At 41.9% G+C, this 21,744-nt stretch overlaps 2 protein-coding genes and 1 long non-coding RNA gene across 5 annotated transcripts in view; 1 reads left to right on the forward strand and 2 right to left on the reverse strand.

Annotated features, from left to right (window-relative positions):
* mmaa (metabolism of cobalamin associated A) overlaps positions 1-6,714 on the reverse strand; it is a 39,711-nt gene extending 32,997 nt beyond the window's left edge. Inside the window, exons 1-2 of the mRNA XM_078212269.1 lie at positions 6,014-6,714; positions 2,297-2,419 (exon numbers count right to left, since the gene is read on the reverse strand). Coding sequence (XP_078068395.1) covers positions 2,297-2,419; positions 6,014-6,440 — 550 coding nt within the window. The 5' untranslated portion in view covers positions 6,441-6,714. The remainder of the gene's footprint in view (positions 1-2,296; positions 2,420-6,013) is intronic.
* A 7,477-nt stretch (positions 6,715-14,191) lies between these two features.
* Positions 14,192-16,590, forward strand: LOC144493428 (uncharacterized). Its single transcript, XR_013497743.1, has 3 exons — positions 14,192-14,324; positions 15,038-15,143; positions 16,457-16,590. It is a non-coding gene; the product is annotated as an uncharacterized LOC144493428 (long non-coding RNA).
* smad1 (SMAD family member 1) overlaps positions 16,311-21,744 on the reverse strand; it is a 152,610-nt gene continuing 147,176 nt past the window's right edge. For 2 of the 3 annotated variants that reach the window (XM_078212243.1, XM_078212253.1), the window contains exon 7: positions 16,311-18,739. In XM_078212243.1, the coding sequence (XP_078068369.1) occupies positions 18,596-18,739 (144 nt within the window). In that variant the 3' untranslated portion in view covers positions 16,311-18,595. The remainder of the gene's footprint in view (positions 18,740-21,744) is intronic. The other variant, XR_013497737.1, reaches the window with a different exon arrangement.

Genomic DNA, 21,744 nt, shown 5'->3' on the forward strand with positions numbered 1-21,744 from the left:
GTTAGAATGTGCAACTCTCAACCACATGACATGGTTTAGGTAAATAGCACACCTCACAGATGGGCAATAACTAGGAAGCTAGTCAAATACACAAGGAAAGAAGAAATAGGCAATACCAATAAGGTAAGATGAATTAGGGTGGGAGGAAGCACTTGGAGTATTTCACCAGCAGTGAACTGTTTCTATGCTGTAAATTCTATGTAAAATATTCTTTGCCTCCCCAAAATGGTTCCAGTATCTAAAGTTTATCCTAATAATTACACTTATCATGCTGGCAAATCAATGTAGCAGTTCTCTTTGGCTTTGATGTTCCTTCTAGAATTCTTTTCTCATTTTGATTTGACAGTTAATACATTATTGTTCTCTGGAGGTGTTACATGTTAAATTACAACAAGAGTGCTCCCAGATACTTCATGGACAAAGTCAAGTTTTAGTTCACTTTATGTAGAGCTTGTCTATGGAAGCTGGTTTACATAATAAGTGTGAATGAAATGCATTAAGTAGCCCAAATGATACTCATGGGAAAGGATTAAAAGACTATAATCAGATTATGGTTTACAAGGCACACATGAATGGCTATTTGACAGGTATCGGGGGGCAATCAAGCACCAACAGACCCATAGCCGGCAAGAAGAGTGAATCGGGGAGGGGGGGACAGTTTTACACAAACAATGAAATGTTGAATGTAAATGGTTTTAAAAGCCAGCAAAGTAATCAAATTGAAAATAATCTGTCATCAACTATGTTTAAATCCCTACTCCTCAAATTTAAGTTAATTGTGTAATAATGCATGCAAGATCACGTTCATACTTCATAATGCATACTACGATTGCTTGCCACTGTATATTTCAAACACTACATGGGTTTGGTGCAATACAATATTTAAGCAACCTGTGAATCCAACTACGCACAACTTGACTGTTTGTGTTTGCAAGACCTTGCTGCATATATACGGAGTTGTCATAGTTCCCTAACAATACTGCATTCCAGGGATAGATCATTGATTATAAAATACTTTGGAACATGAGGACATAAGATACTGTGTAAGTTCTTCTAATACTTGTGACATACAAGAACTCTTCCTGAACGTCTTATTTCTGAAAAGCGAAGTTGTTACCTTGAGAGTGCCTTAGGAGACTGATAGTCTCAACATTTTGGGCAGCATACCTCATGCAGGTAAAAGAGGTAGTTATAGATCCCCTACATCTTGGCGAATTTGAATATGGACAGAATCTTACTGCTGATTGGTCAGGCTATTGTAATTGCAATAGTTAATATATGTAACATTCTTTAAGTATTTAAGTTTATTTATTAGTGTCACAAATAGGCTTACATTAGCACTACAATGAAGTTACTGTGAAAATCCCCTGATGTTCCCACACTCCGGCGCCTGTTCGGGTACACTGAGGGGGAATTTAGCATTGTCAATGCACCTAACCAGCACATCTTTTGGGAGGAAACCGGAGCACTTGGAGGAAACACACAAACGGGGAGAACGTGAAGACTCTGCATAGACAGTGACCCAAGCCGGGAATCAAACCCTGGTCCCTGGCGCTGTGAGGCAGCAGTACTAACTATTCCTGCCGCTGGTTTGGCGACTGTGTAGAATGGATGGTAATGTATTTCTTGAGTACGATATCCCTGGTGAAATGGCTGCTGTTAAGGGGGACTGCAGATCACCATGGCTCTGACACATCATGTATGCTAATGCATGATGGCAAAGCCAAGTCAAGAGCTGAACCACTGGATCTGGTGGTTGAGCATTTTTATGATAGCTGACTTGTCGTATTCACTACGTTTGAAGCAGTTTTGATATTCCTCATGTCTATTGTGTAGGCTGCAATCTGTTTCCAAATACAGACAAATCTGCAAGTGCTTGCATGCTGTAAATTCATGGTTTATTGCAAGTTGGCTTCTTTCCTTTGTAGGTGAGAAGAATGAAGTTTAGCTTTTTAGATCGTTCGTGTCAGACCTCTTTGTACACTGACTTACACATACATTGTAGTCTGTGGAAGGTAGAACCAATGCATGGAATACTGACCTGTGTCTAATTGGAAATAGTGTAATGGAGGAAGTAACAGGTGGATGTATGTCCACTCACACTGACAGATACTTGAACTACCGATTTTTCCATAATCCCTCCATCCTTCAATCTGTTTCCAACACCCTCATTAGGAACTTTTTCCATTAGTGACAAGAAGCACTTACAACAAGAACTTCACCACATTAAGTCTACACTTCATTCAACTCAGTGAATGCCCTCACACAAGATTAACATATGAAACTTCATACTTACCTCCAGAGGTTTTTGAAGATGGATCAACAGCTAGAACAGCAACTTTATGACCCTCTCCTGTCAGCATCTTCCCAAATATTTCAACAAATGTGGATTTCCCAGCACCAGGTGGACCAGACAGTCCTGAAGGGTAAACAAGTACGTTAAGTCGCCACAAGCCTTGACTTTTCAACATCGAGCCATGCTGATCAGCCGACATCCTCACCGCCAATTATCACTTGCATGAAAGCAAAGCCAGGACAGGTATTACCTGTTACCTTCTTGCAAGATGGGAGGAGAAAATAAATGTGCTTAATTTCTAACTTGATCAATCTCTAACAATAAACACAGCTTCATTCACTTACAAATTTTAATTTTTTGTAGCTCTTGCTGGTCACTGAGGCCAGAGGAAAGGAACTTAAGACCAAGGAGCAAGGTTAAAAAAACTAGTATGACATGAGCACAAGGGGAGCTGCTGATCGGTGAGTAATGATTGAGCTTTTTAAAAAAAAAAGTATTTTAAAAAGACTCTAATTTATTAAACTAAAATAATTAACAGAAATAAATTGAGGCATTCAAAGTACCTCAGTCCTGGGCGCACACTGTTCAAATGTTCAATCCAGTGTGTGTCCTGGGTAAACACGCTCAGGAAGTGCTGCCAACTGGAAAAGCTTGAGTTCTAGGAATTGGAGCTTGAGCAGCAGCTGGCGTCACTGTGGAGTACCTGTGAGGCTGAGCGCTACAGGTGGTACACTGTAGCTCAAGAGTATGCAGACAGAGTGGATGGGAACCACCAGACAGTCAAGCAGGATTTGGCAGGGAATGTAGGGATCCAACTGCATCCCACTCTCCAAACTGCTGAATACTAGCAAGCATTATGGTTCCTCTGGGAAGTACAGCCAAAGCTGACTTCACAGTATCATAAGTCACTCAGCTGTGCAAGGCATGGGTAGAAAGCAGTGCAATATTGACAAGAAATTCAATTGTTAGGGGAATATACAGGCTCATCTCCAGGATGGTGTTTGCCTCCCTTGTGCCAAGGTCCAGGATATCACCAAACAGCTGCAGAATATTAATGGGGTGGGTGAACAAATGGTACAGCTGAATGTGTGGCTGGAGAGACAATGCAGGAGAGAGGGCTTGAGTCTTCTGGGAAGACAATCTGGACAGGATGCACCTCAGAAGGGTCCGAACCAATATGTTGAAGCAAAGCAAGAAATAATAGCCAAAAATGGGTTGTGACACAAGAGGAAGTGTCAAATTTGGATTGAATTGAAAAATGAAAAAAGGGGGCAATCATAATGCTGGGTATCACACTACTGTATAGACCTCCAAACAGACATCTTTCTTTTCCGTGTGATGGAAAGAAAGTTTGAGTCTCCACCATTACTATCCATAGCTCTAGACTACAACATACATGTTAAAGTGCATTTTGCCACAACTATGACTTCCTGAGTGATCTGTAACATGCCACCATAATGTGAATTGGGATAAGTTCAGTACAAAAGATATATTCAGGGTGCAGCCTTCTTCAACTGATTCAAGAACTTTTTCAGCCAGCATATAGCAAGCCCAACGTGAGAAGGGGCGATTCTGGACTTTGTTTTTAGGAAGCAGGGCGAGTGGAAAGGATTTCAGTGAAAGAGCATTTTGGCAGTAGTGGCCATAGTTCAGGTAGATTTATAGTTGTGAAAAAGAATAAATATAGATCAATAATGAAAGATTTCAATTGGGAAAAGGCCAATTTTATTAAGCTGAGATGCAATGTGACAAAAGTGGACAGTAAACAGCTACTTGAAGGTAAACCAACATCAGAAATATTGGAGGCATTCAAGGAGGAGCTTAAGAGGGTCTAGTTCCCACAAATAAAAGGGGTGGGACTTCTAAATTTAGAGAGTCCTAATTAGATGGCAGTTAGAATACTGTATACAGTTCTGGTCACTACATGACAAGAAAGATGCAATTGAACAAGAGGGTACAGAAATTTGTTGTCAAGAATCAGAATCATAGAATGGTTACAGCACAGGAGGTGGTCATTCAGCCCTCGTATCTGTGCTGGCTCTCTGAAGGAGCAATTCCTCTTCCTTTTCAGATAATCAAATTTCCTCTTGAATGCCTTGATTGAACTCACCCCCACCACATTCAGATCCTAAACACTCGCATGAACAAATTTTTCCTCATGTCTCCATTTCCTCTTTTGCCAATTATTTTAAATTGGTGCCCTCTTGTTTCAATCCTTCCACCGAAGGGAACAGTTTTTCCCCATATACCCAATACAGATCCTCATGATTTTGTCTATCTTTATCAAATCCCCTCTCAGTCTTCTCTTCTCCAAGGAAAAAAATTCCAACCTCTCCAATCTACATAACTGAAGTTCCTCATCCCTGGAATCATTTTCATGAATCTTTTCTTCACACTCGCTAATGCCTTCAAATCTGAACTGAACACAATACTCCGACCACACACATTTACCTCACCAATCCCCTTAATCTACACATCTTGGGACACTAAGAGACAATTTAGCATGATCAATCCACCTAACCTGCATATCTTTGGACTGTGGGAGGAATGATGTGGAGAGAGACACAGGACACTGGACTGTCCTGGCTGGAGACAATACACATCTATTTAACCTGTGCTTAACCCTCTCTCCACTCACATTGTCTGTATCTTTAAGACTTGATTACCTGTAAAGACTCGCATTCCAACCATTATTTTGTAAATTGAGTGTATGTCTTTATATGCCCTGTTTGTGAACTGAACTCCCACTCACCTGATGAAGGGGCAGCGCTCCGAAAGCTTGTGGCTTGTGCTACCAAATAAACCTGTTGGACTTTAACCTGGTGTTGTGAGACTTCTTACTGTGGGAGGAAACCAGAGCACCCAGAGGAAACCCATGTAAACACATGGAGAACGTGCAAACTCCACACAGACAGTCCCCCAAGGCTGGAATTGAATCAGTGTCCCTGGCGCTGAGAGGCAACAGTGCTAACCACTGTGCCACCCACATCATCTATCATGTTTGAAACTGTGTTATGTACACTAAAGTCTAGGTCATTAATATAACATGAAGAGTAAGAGTAATAAGACCAACTCCTGGCAAACTCCACTATAAACCTTCCAAAATACTCCACTATAAAACGAGTCCAAAAAAATTCCTGCCACTCAGCAAATTTTGTATCCATGTCACTATTGTCTGTCCCTTTTATTCCTTACGTTATAACTTTACTCAAGTTTGTTGTGCAGCACTTTATCAAATGCACTGGAGTAGAGATTTTTTAAAAGGTTGGATAAGCTGGAGTTCCCTTCTGTGTGGAACATAAATGGCTGAAGGGAAATTTAGCTGAGGTGTACAAAGTTATGGCGACCTAGATAGTGTGCACAGAAAAACCCATTTCGATTAGCAGACAATCAATAACTAAAAGTCTTAGATTTAAAGTAATTAGTTGGAGGAATTGGGAAGTTTTTTCACCCAGAGGTAGAAGATGGGAACTCGCTACCAAAAAGGGTGGTAGAGGCAGAAATCGTCGTTGCATTTAAAAACATTGAGACATGCAGTTAAAGTGCGGTAACCTACAAAATTCGAGACAAGAAATGGGAAGTGGGATTAGGCTTAGTACCTTTCACCGTGTGTATACTCAGTGAGTCAACTGGATTTTTTTTGTGCCATAAATCTATATTTCTATAAGTACGACCTGGCACGAGTTGCGGGTTTTTAAGTGAGAGAGTGGTACTGACCCACTCTGAAGGACAGCGACTTCCCTCCATTCAGACCTTCTCGTTCCCTCTGGCAGGTCAGCACTCTCTGTAGCAGCAGCTGAGCGAGGCACTTCTTATGTTTGTGAGACGACTCCGCCAGGGTAATGGCCTCCGCCAAGCAGGCCCTCTCTCCACCTAGCAGTCCGCCGACCAGCCGGTCAAGTAGCCGCCTCTCCCATTCGGACAATGTTTCAGTCAGTAGTTGCTGCTCTCGCACCGCCGCCGAGCCGCTGTTCAGCTTTCTGGGCTGCGCTCGAGCGGCCTGGCAACGCGCAGCCTCCAGGAGTCCCCCGGCGGCGCCCATCCGGGACACGGCGCCCAGGCGCGAGGCTCCGCAACGCGCCGAGCTCAAACCGGGCGGCTCCGCGAGGCACCAACGGCTCCAGCGCCACAGCCGCGCCGCCATCAATATCCTTCAGAGGAAGATAGAGACGAGCAGAACCCGGCTTAACTCTCCGCCAACATGCTCTAGCAGAGCGTGACTACAGTTTTCATTTTTAATTTACAAAGTGCACTTGGATGTGAGGAAACAATGTGAGCTGTTAACTCAAGTTATCTGATTTTTCAACCCTTATTCGGTCACGGCCATATTACATGAGCGGAGAAAGAAAACACCACCACAGGCCGTTAAGCTGAGTGTTACCCAGCGTGCACCGCTACCGGCACAGGTGACCCTTCTCTTTGCGCATGCGGAGAGGGCAGTGGAATGGTGTAGAGTGTTAGTTCAGGAGGACGTTGTGGATCAAACCTTTCCAAGAGGTGAACACTGCAGTGTAGGCAGGAACTTTTTGTCACAATGAGGGACTGCTGAAACATTTTTCAACGGGTGTGAAATAATCCTTGTCACTATTCAAAAGCAAGGAGTTCGCTAGTTCTCTTGGTCGATATGCCAACTGCGAAAAAACAGTTCAGTTCGTCACTCAAAACGTGGTTAATTAAACACAGAGCAGTGGAGGATATCAGGAAAAGGAGAGAAACGGTGGTTGGTGGAGGGTGGGAATGGGTTTAAAGTATATTTATTATTGTCACAAATAGGCTTATCTTAACACTGCAATGAAGTTACTGTGAAAATCCCCTAGTTGCCACACTCCAGCACCTGTTTGGGTACACTGAGGGAAAATTTAGCATAGCCAATGCACCTAAGCAGCACATCTTTTGGATTGTAGGTGGAAACCGGAGCACCTGGAGGAAACCCACGCAGACATGGGGAGAACGTGTAGATTCCGCACAGACAGTGACCCAAACTGTGAATCGAACCTGGGTCTCTGGCGTTGTGAGGCAGCAATGCTAACCACTGTGCCACCGTTTTTTTTGTTTACTGGAGGGGGCGAGGCTGCTCCATTGTATTGTATTGTACTTGTCTGTCTGCTTCTTATCTCTTTGCAAACCCAATATAAAAAAAGGAAGGGCACTTCTACTGAGTGGGGAAAAGGCCTAATTTCGTGCTAAACAGAGAAGAGATCCCATGATTGCTGATCACATTTTTAAATTTAAAAAAAATGTTTACAGGCTTTGGGTTTCGCTGGCTAGGCCAGTATTTATTACTCAACCCTAACTGCCCTGGAGAAGGTTGTTATAAGCTGCCTGCAGTCACCCAAAGCTGTTAGGGAAGGATCCAGGATTTTGACCCAGTGACAGTGAAGGAACTGCGATATATTTCCCAGTCAAGATAGTGAATAACTTGGAGAGGAACTTCCAGTTGCTGGTGTTCCCAGGTGTCTGCTGCCCTTGTCCTTGCAGAAGGTAGAGATCATGGGTTTGGAAGTTGCTGCCAAAGGAGCCTTGGTGAGTTCCTGCAGTGCACCTTGAATCTACACACTGCTGCTACAGTTTGTCGGTGGTGGAGAGAGTGAATATTTGTGGAAGGGATACTGCGGATCTCTGGATGAAGCTGAAATTAATCATGAACTCCTAATCATGGCACTTCTGATTGAACATTGTTGTGAGTGCTTCAGCCATAGCTTTTGCACTGAAGTGCTGGGTCCGCCATCAATGAGGATGGGATATTTCTGGAGTCCTCTCTCCAGTGAATTGTTTAACTGGATGTGACAGAACTGCAGAACTTAGATCTGATCCATTGGTTAGCTCTGTCTATTACTTGTTGCTTATGCTGTTTGGCACACAGGTAGTCCTGTGTTGTAGTTTCAGCAGGTTGACGCCTCATTTTAGGTGTTGCTCCTGGCATTGAACCAGGGTTGATCCCCTGGCTTGGTGGTAACGGTAAAGTGGGGGATATGCAGGACCATGAGGTTACAGATTGTGGTTGAGTACAATTCTGCTGCTGCTGATGGGCCAAAGCACCTGAAGGATGCCCAGTTTTGAGTTGCTGGATCTGTTTGAAATCCAACCCATTTAGCACTGTAGTGAATCAAAACACAATTGAGGATATCCTCAATGTGAAGATGGAACATTGTCTCTACAAGGATTGTGTGGTGGTCACTCCTACCAATATTATTATGGACAGATACCTCTGCGGCAGGCGCGTTGGTGAGGATGAGGTCAAGTATTAATGGAGAAATGATTTTGGGCAAATTGATGAGATTGAAGGTGGATAAATCCTTAAGGCCTGATAATCTTCATTCCAGAGTACTTAAGGAAGTGGCCCTAAAATAGCAGATCCATTGGTGGTATTTTCCAAAATTCTTTGGACTCTGGACTAGTTTTTATAGATTGGAGGGTAGCTAATGTAAGCCTGCTATTCAAAGAGGGAGGTAGAGAAAAAACAGGAAATTATAGACTAGTGAGCCTAACATCAGTACTGGGGAAGTTGCTATAGTCCATTATCAAGGAATTCATACCTCAGCGTTTGGAAAGCAGTGGTATAATCAGACAAATTCAGCATGGATTTACAATAGGGAAATCATGCTTGACGAATCTATTGGAATTCTTTGAGGATGTAACTAGTAGAGTTGACCAAGGAGAACTGGCGGATGTGGTTTATTTCAGAAGACTTTCGACAAGGTCTCACATAGCATACTATGTAAAGCTAAAGTGCATGAGATTGCGGGTTGTGTCTTGAGATGGATAGAAAGCTGGTTAGCAGATAGGAAGCAAAGGGCTGGCATAAATCGGTCTTTTTTGGATTGGCAGTCAGTGACTTGTAGGGTACCACAGGAATCTGTGCTAGGACCCCAACTATTCACATATATTAATGATTTGGAAGAGAGAACTAAATGTATTATCTCCAATATTCGGAGTGCTGCTGGAGAGGTGGATTCTCATATCAGACACACGCACGAACACACAAACTCGCACCCAAAAGAAGCGCGCGTGCACGCACGTTCCCCTCTCTTCTACACACAAACACATGCACACTTTCACTTCTCTTTCACTGACACTTCTCTCCTGCGCCATGGCCCCTGGCTGCAAGACCCCACCCCCCCATATCCTCATCCCCCCTAGCCTCTGTTCTTGGCCAGGCCCTAGAGTCAGCCTCTGTTCTGCCACCCCTGGACTTAGGCCACCTCACTCCACCTTTGCTCTCAGTCTGACTCTGCTGTTGACTGAATTTGCCTCTATTCTAGCTCATCCATTCAGAGGTCAGCTTCTCAGTGCATTGGTTGCTGATGGACTGACGAATGCACCTATCAGTCGCCAACAAAGTGAAAAAACCACCTTCGAATAGACAAGCTGGAAACTATGAAGTGGCGATGCCGGCGTTGGACTGGGGTGGGCACAGTAAGAAGTCTCACAACACCAGGTTAAAGTCCAACAAGTTTATTTGGTAGCATGAGCTTTCGGAGCACAACCCCTTCATCAGGTGAGGGGCATCACTCCCCTTCTGTGAAATTTGAGGGAAAGAACCTCATCCCTAATTGCCCTTGAAGATTGGCTTGCCAGGTTGTTTCAGTGGGCAGTTATGAGTCAACCACATATGGTGAGTCTGGTGTCACATATAGGCCTTACCAGGTAAAGACAGCAGATTTCCTTCCCAAAAATACATTTTCTTTTCAAGGTGGTGTTTACAACAATTGATAGTTTTGTGGTCACCATTACTTTCAATTTCAGATTTATTAATTAATTGAATTTATAATTCTCCCAGCTGCTAGGATGGGATTTAAGCCCATGTCCCACAGCATTAGCTTGGGCTTCTAGTCCAGTGACATTATGACTACACCACCATTGCCCCAAAGAGGGGCATTAAAGATTTACAAGAAAGCTGGGGTTGTCCTTAAGAGAGAACGAGAGGAGATTTGATAGAAGTGTTCAAAATCACTAGGGGATCTGGCAGAATAGATAGAGAATAAGTTTCCAATGACAGAAGGGTTGCGAATCAGAGGACATTGATTTAAAGTGATTGACAAAAGAATTAAAGATGACAGGAGGGAAAAGAGTGGTTAGGATCTGGAATGCTCTGCCTGAGAATGTGTCGGAGGAAGATTCAATTATGGCTTTCAATAGGGAATTGGATAAGCACTCAAAGAAGAAAGTTGCAGGACCACAGGGAAAGGGGAGTTGAATTGGCTAAGTTGCTCTTGCAGAGACTCGGCACAAGCACACAGGTCAAATAGCCTCCTGTGCAGTAATCATTCTATGATTTCAATCATAAATGACTGAACTCGAATTTTAGGACTATGCTCCTTCACCGTGGATTTCCCCCCAATCGAGGAAATATTGTATGCGACCAAAATTGACAACCCGAGATGGAGTGTCACCCTGATTTTCCCCCACTTTGAGGTGGGGAGGTGACATTGATACATGTTTGGGTTAGGGGTGAGATTTGCACTGATTTTTGCTTGGGTTAAATGGGATACTTGTGAAGTATTGCTGTTTGTAGCCAGATTCTGCTTGGTTGTTGGGTGAGGGGATGCTATAAAGAATCACATAATTGTTAGAGCGCAGGAGGCAATTCTGTCCATTGTGTCTGCACCAGCTCTCCAATTGGGGTGGCACGGTGGCTAGCACTGCTGCCTCACAGCACCAGGGTCCCGGGTTCAATCCCAGCCTTGGGTCACTGTCTGTGTGGAGTTTGCACATCCTCCCTCCGTCTGTGTGGAGATTGCACATCCTCCCTGTGTGTGCGTGGATTTCCTCCAGGTGCTCCAGTTTCCTTCCACAGTCCAAAGATGTGTGGGTTAGGTTGATTGGCTATGCTAAATTGACCCTAGTGTCAGGGGATTAGCAGAGTAAATATGTGTGGTTACGGGAATGGGGTCTGGGTGGGATTGTGGTCGGTGTAGACTCGATGGCCCAATGGCCTCCTTCTGCATATCGCTTTTGCTTCTTTTGCCAATTAGCTTAAATCCATGCCCTTGCATTCTCGATCCGTTTGAATGGGAGCAGTTTCTCCCTATTTGTCCAGAACACTCATGATTTTGCACACCTCTATAACAACCTCCTCTCTACCTGCCTCCTCTTCTCCAATCTACCTTCATAAACGAAATTACTCATCCCTGGAAACATTCTTGTGAATCTCTTTTGCACTCTCTTCATTGCCTTCACGGTGCAATGCCCAGAACTGGATGTAACACTCCAGCTAAGGCTGAACTCACGTCTTGTACAAGTTTAACATGACCTCCTAGTACTTGTCCTCGATGCTCCTATTAATGATACTGTATTTATTAACTGCTCTTTCAACCTGTTCTGCTACCTTCAATACTTCTGCATATATACATCCAGGTCCCTCTGTTGCTACACCCCTTTTATATTTTGTCAGTCCATGTTCTTCCTACCAAAGTGAATCACTTCACATTCAACTTTATCTGCCACTTGTCTGCCTATTCTACCTACCTGTTTTTATCCTTTTTGAAGTTCCTCATGGTTCAGAACGCTTCCAAGTTTTATATCATCAGTTAACTTTAAAAATGGGCCCTTTACACCAAAGTCGAGGTCAGTGGTGGACAACCTTCCCGTCTGGGTTCCGAGTGCAGCCCACAAGACGTTTTTTGACTGTTGCCTATGCACAGATTGCCACATTCCGCTGATTTTTGTCTGTGTAGTTTTTTTCCTACTAGTATGACTGAGGGGATATGAACAGAAAGAAAGGGCATGTAAAGTGAGATGCATGCTGATTGCATGCAACATTGACCGAGAGAGCCGTGCTCTGTGTCTGAAGTGTATATATGTTTGTTTTTACCATTTGAAATTGATAGTTCTATTAATATATAAATTATTAAGCATTTTGGCACTGGGCAGAGAAGGTAGCTCATCATTGGTTGGCAGCAGTATCTTTTGGTCCCACCTCTGTTAATAGGGTTTCCTGTTGAATGCACCCCTCATTTCTGGGAAACCCGCGGTGGGGCAGGGTTCGATTCCAGCTTTCGATGATTGTGTGGAGTTTGCACATTCTCCCATGTCTGCATGGGTTTCCTGTGGGTGCTCCGGTTTCCTCCCACAATTCAAAGATGTGCAGGTTAGGTGGATTGACTTTGCTAAATTGCCTGTGTCCAAAGATGTGCAGGTTAAGTTAAAGTTTATTTATTAATGTCACTAGTAGGCTTACTGCAATGAAGTTACTGTGAAAATCCCCTAGTCACCACACTCCAGCATCTGTTCAGGTACACCTGAGGGAGAATTTAGCATAGCCAATGCATCTAACCAGCACGTCTTTTGGACTGTGGGAGGAAACCCATGCAGGCATGGGGAGAACATGCAGACTCCACACAGACAGTGACCCAAGCCAGGAATCGAACTTAGGTCCCTAGTGCTGTGAGGCAGCAGAACTAACCACTGTGCCACCATGCTGCCCACAGGGGGATTGGCCATGATAAATGCGCAGGGTTATGGGGATAGGGTGGAGGGGAGGGTTTGGGTGGGATACTCTTTTGGAGAGTCAGTGCACTCAATGGGTCTAATGACCTCTTTCAGTGCTGTAGGGATTCTATGGTTCTACGGAACCAGAACATCCTGCCGGCATGAACGGCCGGAAAGTTCTGGCCATTGCATCAAATGTTTTTTGGAAGTCCATGACACCACATCTACAGCATAGCCCTCAACTTCTGTTAATCTTCAAAAAACTCCAGCAAGTTAGTTAAACATTGTTTTCATTTAAGAAATCCACATTGACTTTTCTTAAATAACATGCATTTGTTCATGTGAATACTAATTTTGTCCCAGATTGCTTCTATAAGTTTCCCCACCACGTAAGTTAAACTGACTAGCCTGTAGTTGCTGGGCTTTTCTTTACACCCTTATCTGAATAAGGGTGTGACATTTGTGATTTTCAAGTCCTCTGGTACCACCCTTGAGTCTAAGGGAGACTGGAGAATTATAGTCAATGTTTCTGCAATTTCCACTTGCTTCTCTCAGTAACCTTGAATGTCTCTCTTCCGGTCTTGATACTTTATCAAATTTTAAATATCATCAACCTATCGAATACCTCCTCATCAGATCCTTCCAGTGCATTAATTACTACTTTCATTGTGGCTTGGGTTGCATTTCTGTCTTAGTAATGACAGATGCAAAGTATTAATTTAGTGCCTCAACTTTCCCCCTCCTTCCATGCGTAAATCCCTTTTTGGTACCTAATTGGTCGTACTCTTACCACCCTATTCACTATTCCTTGTTATATTTTAACCACCCTATTGACTATTCCTTTTTATGTTAGCTTTCAGTCTCTTTTCATATTTTCTTTGCTTTTTCACTTCCCCTCTGGACCTCCGATACTCAGTTTGCCTGACATCCATTCAAACGCACACTTTTGCCTGACATCCATTCAAACGCACACTTTTTCTTTTTCATCTTATTCTCTATCTCTAATACATTTAACAATGAGAAGGAAATTGTTGGGATCCATTTTCTTTTGGGAATGGTGGTGGAAAGGGATTGACAACTTCTGATCAGTGTTGTGGGGGAGGGGTCTGAAACCAAAACCTCCAGTTCTTGGTGAGCACACTGGACTGAATCTTCCCAGTCCCACGGGGCAGGCTTCAAAGCAGGGCCAGCAGAATTTTTTTTTAAAAGACCCTCGCATTCCTACCTCTGAACAATCTTCCCAGAGCCAGGTCAGTACCACAAAGGCTACTTGCCTACATGGAAGCAGTGGGTAGCCAATCTGCATCATTAAATAAAATCAAAATACTGTAAATGCTCAATCTGGAATAAAAACAAAGTGCTGGGAAAACCTCAACAGATCTGGCAGCAACTGTGCGGAGAGAAAAACTCCGTTTTCAAGAAATCATATTAAGCTCAATGTTAATTCTGTTTCTCTTTCTACAGACGCTGCCAGATCTGCCGAGTTTTTCCAGCACTGTTTTTATTGCATAATTAAATGCCAATTTGTGGGATGGTTACACAATCTGGGATCTTCCTGGCTGTGGATGGGCCCTCAACTGAGGACGATGTCTCACAGGTAAATAGAGGTGGCTGGTGTTGAGCCCTGCCTGCCAGGCCTCCTGTTTTAACTCCCCACTGAAGCTGTCCATGGCTACCACTGGGCCACAACTGCTGCTGCTCTACAGGGTTGGCCTCGCAGCTGCAATCCTATTTATTTAATTGAATTTTAACATCTTCAGAGAAAATGCTCAAGGTGGAGGCACTCGCACTTTCTCCTTCAACCTCTGGTGGTAGGAGCCATCCTTCCAAAGCTTGTTGGGGTGGACCTGGAGACCATCAGAGCAGTGTCTGGACCTGGAATTGGTCACAATTCAAGCTCATAACTAGCACAGAATATTCTGCCCGTTGTTCCCACCCCAAATGTTCTTATTTTATTGGATCCAAGTGGGTGGGGGAAATCAGGATTTCTTCTGTGTTGGGTATGTCCCATGTTCTGCTTTGTGGATGAGGGAATTTTCAAAGGCCACTTTTCAGTTCCTTACTTGCATTGGCATGTGTTATTTTAAAAAAGACAGCAATTCAGCTTACGTGCAGAATTAATTAAGCCCCACACTGAGTTGTGAGGCAGCTTCAGTCCAGTCAGCATTGGATTCTTAGCCCGAAATCCATGCCCCAAAATGTAAACCATGCAGTGTGGGCTATTGCGTGCAGATTTTGCAAGTTTTGTACCATTTGCTAGTTGCTATCTCAATATTTGGAAGTCTGCTTTTACAATTCTTTATGCTATAGATCAGGGTGTCATACCATTACTGTGTCATCTGTTCAGAAAAACTATCAGCTTGATCTTAAGCCTCCAGAGGAAGTGAAAATCTGACATGCGGCACGGCAGGAGTGGGTAAGTAGACAGGAGTTAGAAGGTTGGGGGAATAAGTGAGAAGTCCGATTAGCATTTTCCCTAAAATTTTAGTGAAATTTATGTTAAAAGGTTAACACAAATTCAAATATATCTTCAATAAACCTCAGGAAATGTATGTTATGAAATTGAATCAATTGTCCACTCAAAGTTAATTCCTTCACTTGCCCCACCACCCTGCCTGGAGCAAGCAATATCTGGCAGAATAGTACCCCTTCAGTATTGACTAGGTAAAGATTCTGCCGTTATAAATGCTGTAAGAAGTCTCACAACAGCACAGAGTCACTGAGCAGAGACAGATAGCCAAGTTCCGCACACGAGGACAGCCTCAACCGGGATCTTGGGTTCGTGTCACACTATCTGTAACCCCCACGACTTGCCTGGGCTTGCAAAATCTCACTAACTGTCCTGGGTGGAGACAACACACATCTCTTTAACCTGTGCTTAAGCCTCTTTCCACTCACATTGTCTGTACCTTTAAGACTTGATTACCTGTAAAGACTCGCATTCCAACCATTATTTTGTAAATTGGGTTTGTGTCTTTATATGCCCTGTTTGTGAACTGAAATCCCATTCACCTGACGAAGGAGCAGCGAGCGCTCCGAAAGCTAGTGGCTTTTGCTACCAAATAAACCTGTTGGACTTTAACCTGGTGTTGTGAGACTTCTTACTTTGTTTATGCCAGTCCAACGTCGGCATCTCCACATCATTATAAATGCTGACATACAATCAGGAAGTTTTAGTTTCCATGCAACTTTGACATGAAAAGCATGACTCAAAGTGTGATACAGGAAGCAGAGATTCATAGACAAGATTTAACATATTGCCAGTGTGAACTTCCCAGAATATCTAGGAGGTTAAATCGCCTACTGCTAGTACAAGTTGGAAAGCTGCAGTCATGTTACGTTCAATTTCGCTCTCAGCAAGCTGTGCCAGTGTGGATGTGGAAAATTTGAGGGTTGCCTATCTTTGGTGACTGAGAATCATACAGAGGAACAAAGGATATAGAAGGCAAAAGAAAACCGGACAAAAACTTCTAATTTTTGTTTTTGCCAACCAACAGCATGGGAGAACAACTAACGTCATTGTAATATTGGTTACCTCTTGAACCAAAATGTTGCATGAAGAAATGGCCTTGGATAATTTATAATTTTTTTTATTGAAACATTTCATGCAATTTGATCACAGCACTACACAATACTCAAGAATATCCCAATTTTTCTGTTGAATAAAAAGTAGGTTTATTTTGTACACATCAATTCTGTAAAACATTGGTTTTGCTTTCTTCCTCACAGGTCTATAAATTACTAGCGATGTTAAATTACAGACTGGTCCATTATGGGACGGAGGAAGAGGAACACCATAAGTGAAACGGTCATCATATATCATGCCTACAAGAATGCTGAAAGATACCCAATTCAAGTTGTCCTGCACTACACTACAATAGTGCTAATGTTGGAATCTTCTCACTGATGATATTTGTGGAATTTTTTTGTAAGCTGTCTCATCTGAAGTGACTGCCTCCTATCCATATGGGATGCAGAAAAGCTGAAAATTGGAGAAGAAAAATGCAAAAACTTAAAACATGCGAGTTCTGTGGACTTGCTTCTAATCATCTCTTTTCCATCCTCCAGTTGCTTTCATATAACTTTTTTAAAAAAGTTTTCATTCATTTGCAGCATGTTTATATTTCATCAGAACTAAATCACTCAATATTATGGCATCAACCAATTTTAACTGGTACAATTTATGCAGATTTGTGTACGTTATCATGATGAAATTTCACCAACATATTAAAATGTTCCTATTATGAACCAAATTTGCACGCACCAGTGAAAATTCTATATAAATCCATCCCGATTTTTTTTTTGGCTTTCCCTCCCCTCTGGCCTCTCATTTCTCCTATGTCTGGTTAAGAGTATTCTGAACAGGCTGGGGAACAAGGTCGTGATTTATAATTTTGTTTAGGAAAACCTGAGGGTTTTTATCTCCACGTCAAAAGTAAATAGAAAACACAAGATCCAAATGGATAAAATATTTAAACAAATAGATCAAATGGATTAGTTGCAGAAATGTGTCTTTAAAAAGTCTCCAAAAATAGAATTTTTGGGATATTTTACCATACAGACTTTGCTGTGGTGCAATTCTCGATAGGTATTTTAAAAACCATGCCAAAACAGATTTATAGTTAGAGTGAAGACTTTCTATCCTCAGAATAATTGTTGCTCCAAATTCCACAACACAACAGCAAAGTCTTGTGTAAAAGTGCATATACAAAAACAGCAGAAAAGAAATGAGCACTATTAGAAACAAATAAAAATATAAAATAAGCTGGTTTAACCACTCAGGAAGCTAAAATTTGCAAACATCCAACCAACTTGAACCAATCAAGCTGTAAGTAAATGCACAAGAATCTAGTTCTATCATTCTACAAATGTCCAACCTGTTGGTAGCCACTAATCAGTTACTCAGAGGATTTATAGAAATGATTTCAAAACCACTCTTTAGAGAGACAAACTAGCACATAGCAAAGGTAAGAAAGAGCCAGAACTGCTGATGCAACATCTGCTTGCTGCAAAATTTGCTTGCCAAAAAGTATTTCAGAACTAATACTTGGCTACAAGAGAGAGGACAATAGCTTCATAGACTGAACAAAGTATACATTAAATGCAATAGTTAAAAATATGGAATTCACCAAATGTACAGCAGAGGACATATTGCCCCCTTACCTACTTTCTTCTAATGTCAGATTGAAAGTCCCTTCCCAATTGAAAATGAGGACAAAGATAACTATATTAAACCTCAACATACACGTAAAACTATACACACCTTAAAAATCCAATGAGAATGGAGCTGTAACTTGACATTGTTTGGGTTTGACTACAAAAAATATCAGGACTCAAGTTAAGACAGAGCTGCACCCACAGCTCATTTTGTCCACTTCCACATTTGTACTTCTGATGTTAAGTGACCTAATGTGTAGAGGGTTTGTAAGTCATCATTTGTGCAATATACCTTTAACTTCAGCATACCAACTGTTGCAGCAATTGTGCTATCTTGGAAAAATGACTTTATATCTATATTTTGACCACAAACTAGTACTTAAAACACACATTATCAGTAACATTCAAAGAATTATCTAGGCTTGGTCATCTTTTACCTCCATATGCTAAATCATGATGTATACAAGTTCTTCGGGTTAGGTAGAAATTGAATACTACAGTGTAAACTGAACACTTTCACAATGACAGCAGTATACTAAAAAGACTGATCATCTTTCTCCAACAATTGGTCACAAAACGTCAAGTATCTTCCAATTCTCCATCCATGACAGTCCAGAATGTATCCATTTTGTTTGTCCTTCAAGTGTTACAAACTTCAGAAATTCAACACTTAAGGATTTATGAGCACTATGAAGCAGCATTAAAGCACTGTTATGACACAGAGGAGATGGGATTATGTGGGGAACCCATCTGGGTTAGAACTTTATCCAGCCATTGCAGAGGACCATGTAGATGGATTTCTATCCAACAAGGGGTACTTGTTACATCCTGTCGATGATATTCAGCTCCCCAACCCTAAAAATGCAAAAACAAAAGCACAGGAATTAAAAACAAAAAAATAAGCACACGGAAAATACATTTTCTGCAAGATGGCAACAAGTTAATTAGGTTTTATGCATAAAATGCACTTAAAAATAGCTTGCTCCAACTTCATTATCTCGCAGTGCCACAATGTTATACAAACTGCCTCAGTCATCTTTATGGTCAGTTCTAAGAAATAGCCACTTGGTAGTAGAGAATTTGAGTATTGCTGAAAAAAAGAGACATGAAGCTTTTCGTCTTGCACTCATCAGGACACTTTGCAAGAATACCGATATAAAGGGAAAACAACAATTTATAATGTATGAGAAAAAAGTGCTTACCAGTTGGCAAGTAAACTTTAATTGGTAGATGTGTTGCCATGGAGAATGCACCAGGTGACTGACAGTTGACTGCCAAGCATTGTTTGAAATTTGAACTGATTTGTCAAGGCTTTGCCCTGAGGAATCATTCAGCGAATGGCTGTCACTTATTTTGTTTAACTGAAACAGGCGCAATGTGTGTACATATTCTGTTTGCAAAGAACAGGGCCCTGTGTATTAATAGGTGTAACTGTTAGTACATGTTAAATGCACCATACTGTGATCCCAACTGACAATCTTAAATTGATTGTCAGTGTAATTTTTTGCACAGTGGATTATTTAAGAAATGTTGTCCAATTGCGGAATCACAACTAATGTTGGACATTGTATTTTGAGTTTTGCACACACAGGCTGGTTGGGTAGTCTGTTTTGCAAATCACTTTAAATTTGTGCCCTCTCGTTCTTGATCCTTTTCCCAGCAGGAACAGTTTCTCCCTATCTGCTCCCATGATTTTGAATATCTCTATAAAATCTCTTGGGCTTCTTCTCCACAAAGAGAATATTCCCAACATCTCCAATCTATCATACTAGAAGTTTCTCATGCTTGTAAACCTCTTCTGTACTCTCTACAATGTGTTCACATCCTTTCCATAGTGCAGTGCCCAAAACTGTACACAATAGTCCATCTGAGGTCTAACTAGTGTCATGTATAAATTCATCATAATCTCCTTGTTCTTGTACTCTATGCCCCTATTATTAAAGCCCAGAATACTATACGCTATAATTGCTCTATCCACCTACCTTTCCATCTTCATTGATCTATGCTTACAAACATATGCTCCCTCTGCTCAACAATTTTATCCCTTATTTTATATTGTCTCTCCATCTTCTTCCTACCAAAATGCATCACCTCTCATTTTTCTGCTTAAACTTCATGTGCCACATATCTGCCCAGTTGTTTCTGCCCTTTTGAAGTTCTATGCTGACCTCTTCACAGTTTACAATACTTCTAAGTTGATTTTAATCTCAACTTCCTGTTCCTGCCTACCCCTGATGAATCTATCTGCCTCTGCCTTAAAAACAAAAGGACAGACACACGGAGTAGAGTTTTGCATTACCTCAAGTTTGCAGAAGGTGGAGGCTGGCTGGAGCACATTGGAATATTCCAGTCTAGAGGGTTTTGTCAGCAGATAGTCTTGAGGTGGGGAGAAATCGGGCAATAATGTTATGGAGATAGAAATAGGCATTCCTGGTGGTGGTATAGATATGTGGTCCAAGATCATCTTGGGATCAACTATAGCCAGGTTCAGCCTTCGAGTTATCAGGGAAGGGGATGGACTTGGTAATTGCAGAATGGAGTTTGCGCCAGGAACCAAAGACTCTAGTTTAGCTTTAGATAAATAGCTTTAGTTTTTCCAATATTTACTTGAAGGAAATTTCTGCTCACCCAGTACCGCATCTCAGTAAAAATTCTGAGAATTCAGCAAGTGGTGGAGTCACAAGAGGTGGGTGAGGTAGAGCTAAGTGTTTCAGTGGACACATGAAATCTAAACACTATGTTTATGGATGATGCTACTGAGTGGCAGAATACAATTGAGGAAAATATTTCCAAGGATAGATCCTTAGAGCATACCAGAGTGAGCAAACAGTGAGGAATGGGAAGAGAAATCATTGCAGGTGCTACTCTGCCTACAATTAGATATATAAGAATAGAACCAGGTGAATTAAATCCAGCACAGCAGCAAGGCTGCTGCTGTGGAGGGGGTGGTGTGGTAAACGTTCCAAAGGCTACAGATAGCTGAGTTTACCTTTATCACATTACCTAGAATGTCATTTATAACTTGGCAGCATTTGAGTAAGTGTGCTGGTGAGAGATTCTATGTATGCTTAGCCCTATTTACTTCAGTCTATGCAAAGACTTCATTTTAAGATATTTCTGCCGATGCAACTAATTCTGCTAAGCTTATCAATTGACTGCTAAATTGACGACATGTAGAATCAGAAGTCTAAAGGTTAGCTAAAAATTGACTGCATTCCTGAAGGGTACACAATGTAGGCAAACAAGTTTTTCATAACAGCAGTGCAAGGATTGTTTTTCTAAGACAGAGACAGACTGCGAAAAACATTTCCCATAACGAGATAATGGTTGAAATATAGTTTAGATTTTAGTGCGTGTCCAGTTTGTTTCAAGATCCAGTTCAGTTCAATGTGTTCGAGTTCAGTACAGGGGCTGGCAGTAGAAGCCAGTCTCCAAGTTTGCTTCCCAAAAGAGAAAAAATGCTGGAAAATCTCAGCAGGTCTGGCAGCATCTGTAAGGAGAGAAAAGAGCTGACGTTTCAAGTCCAGATGACCTTTTGTTAAAGCTTTGACAAAAGGTCATGTGAACTCGAAACATAGTATTCTCTTTCAGATTCCAGCATCCACAGTAATTTGCTTTTCCCCCAAGTTTGCTTTTTCCATGTTAATCCTTTTAAGTTGTGTTCAATAAAAGAAAACCATTTTAAAACTTGTATCAGTGCTGTCCCCTTGTCTATTCAAACCAATGAATGGACCCAACAGCTAGCAAAATTGTAAGCAATGGGAATCAAAGAGAAAACGTCACTGCTTGGAAGCACAAAGGAATATGGTTGTGGTCATTGGAGACCAATGATCTCAGTGCAGGACATCGCTGAATGAGTT

This window comes from Mustelus asterias, chromosome 1, assembly GCF_964213995.1.
Source record: "Mustelus asterias chromosome 1, sMusAst1.hap1.1, whole genome shotgun sequence".
In the NCBI taxonomy this organism is placed as follows: Eukaryota; Metazoa; Chordata; class Chondrichthyes; order Carcharhiniformes; family Triakidae; genus Mustelus; species Mustelus asterias.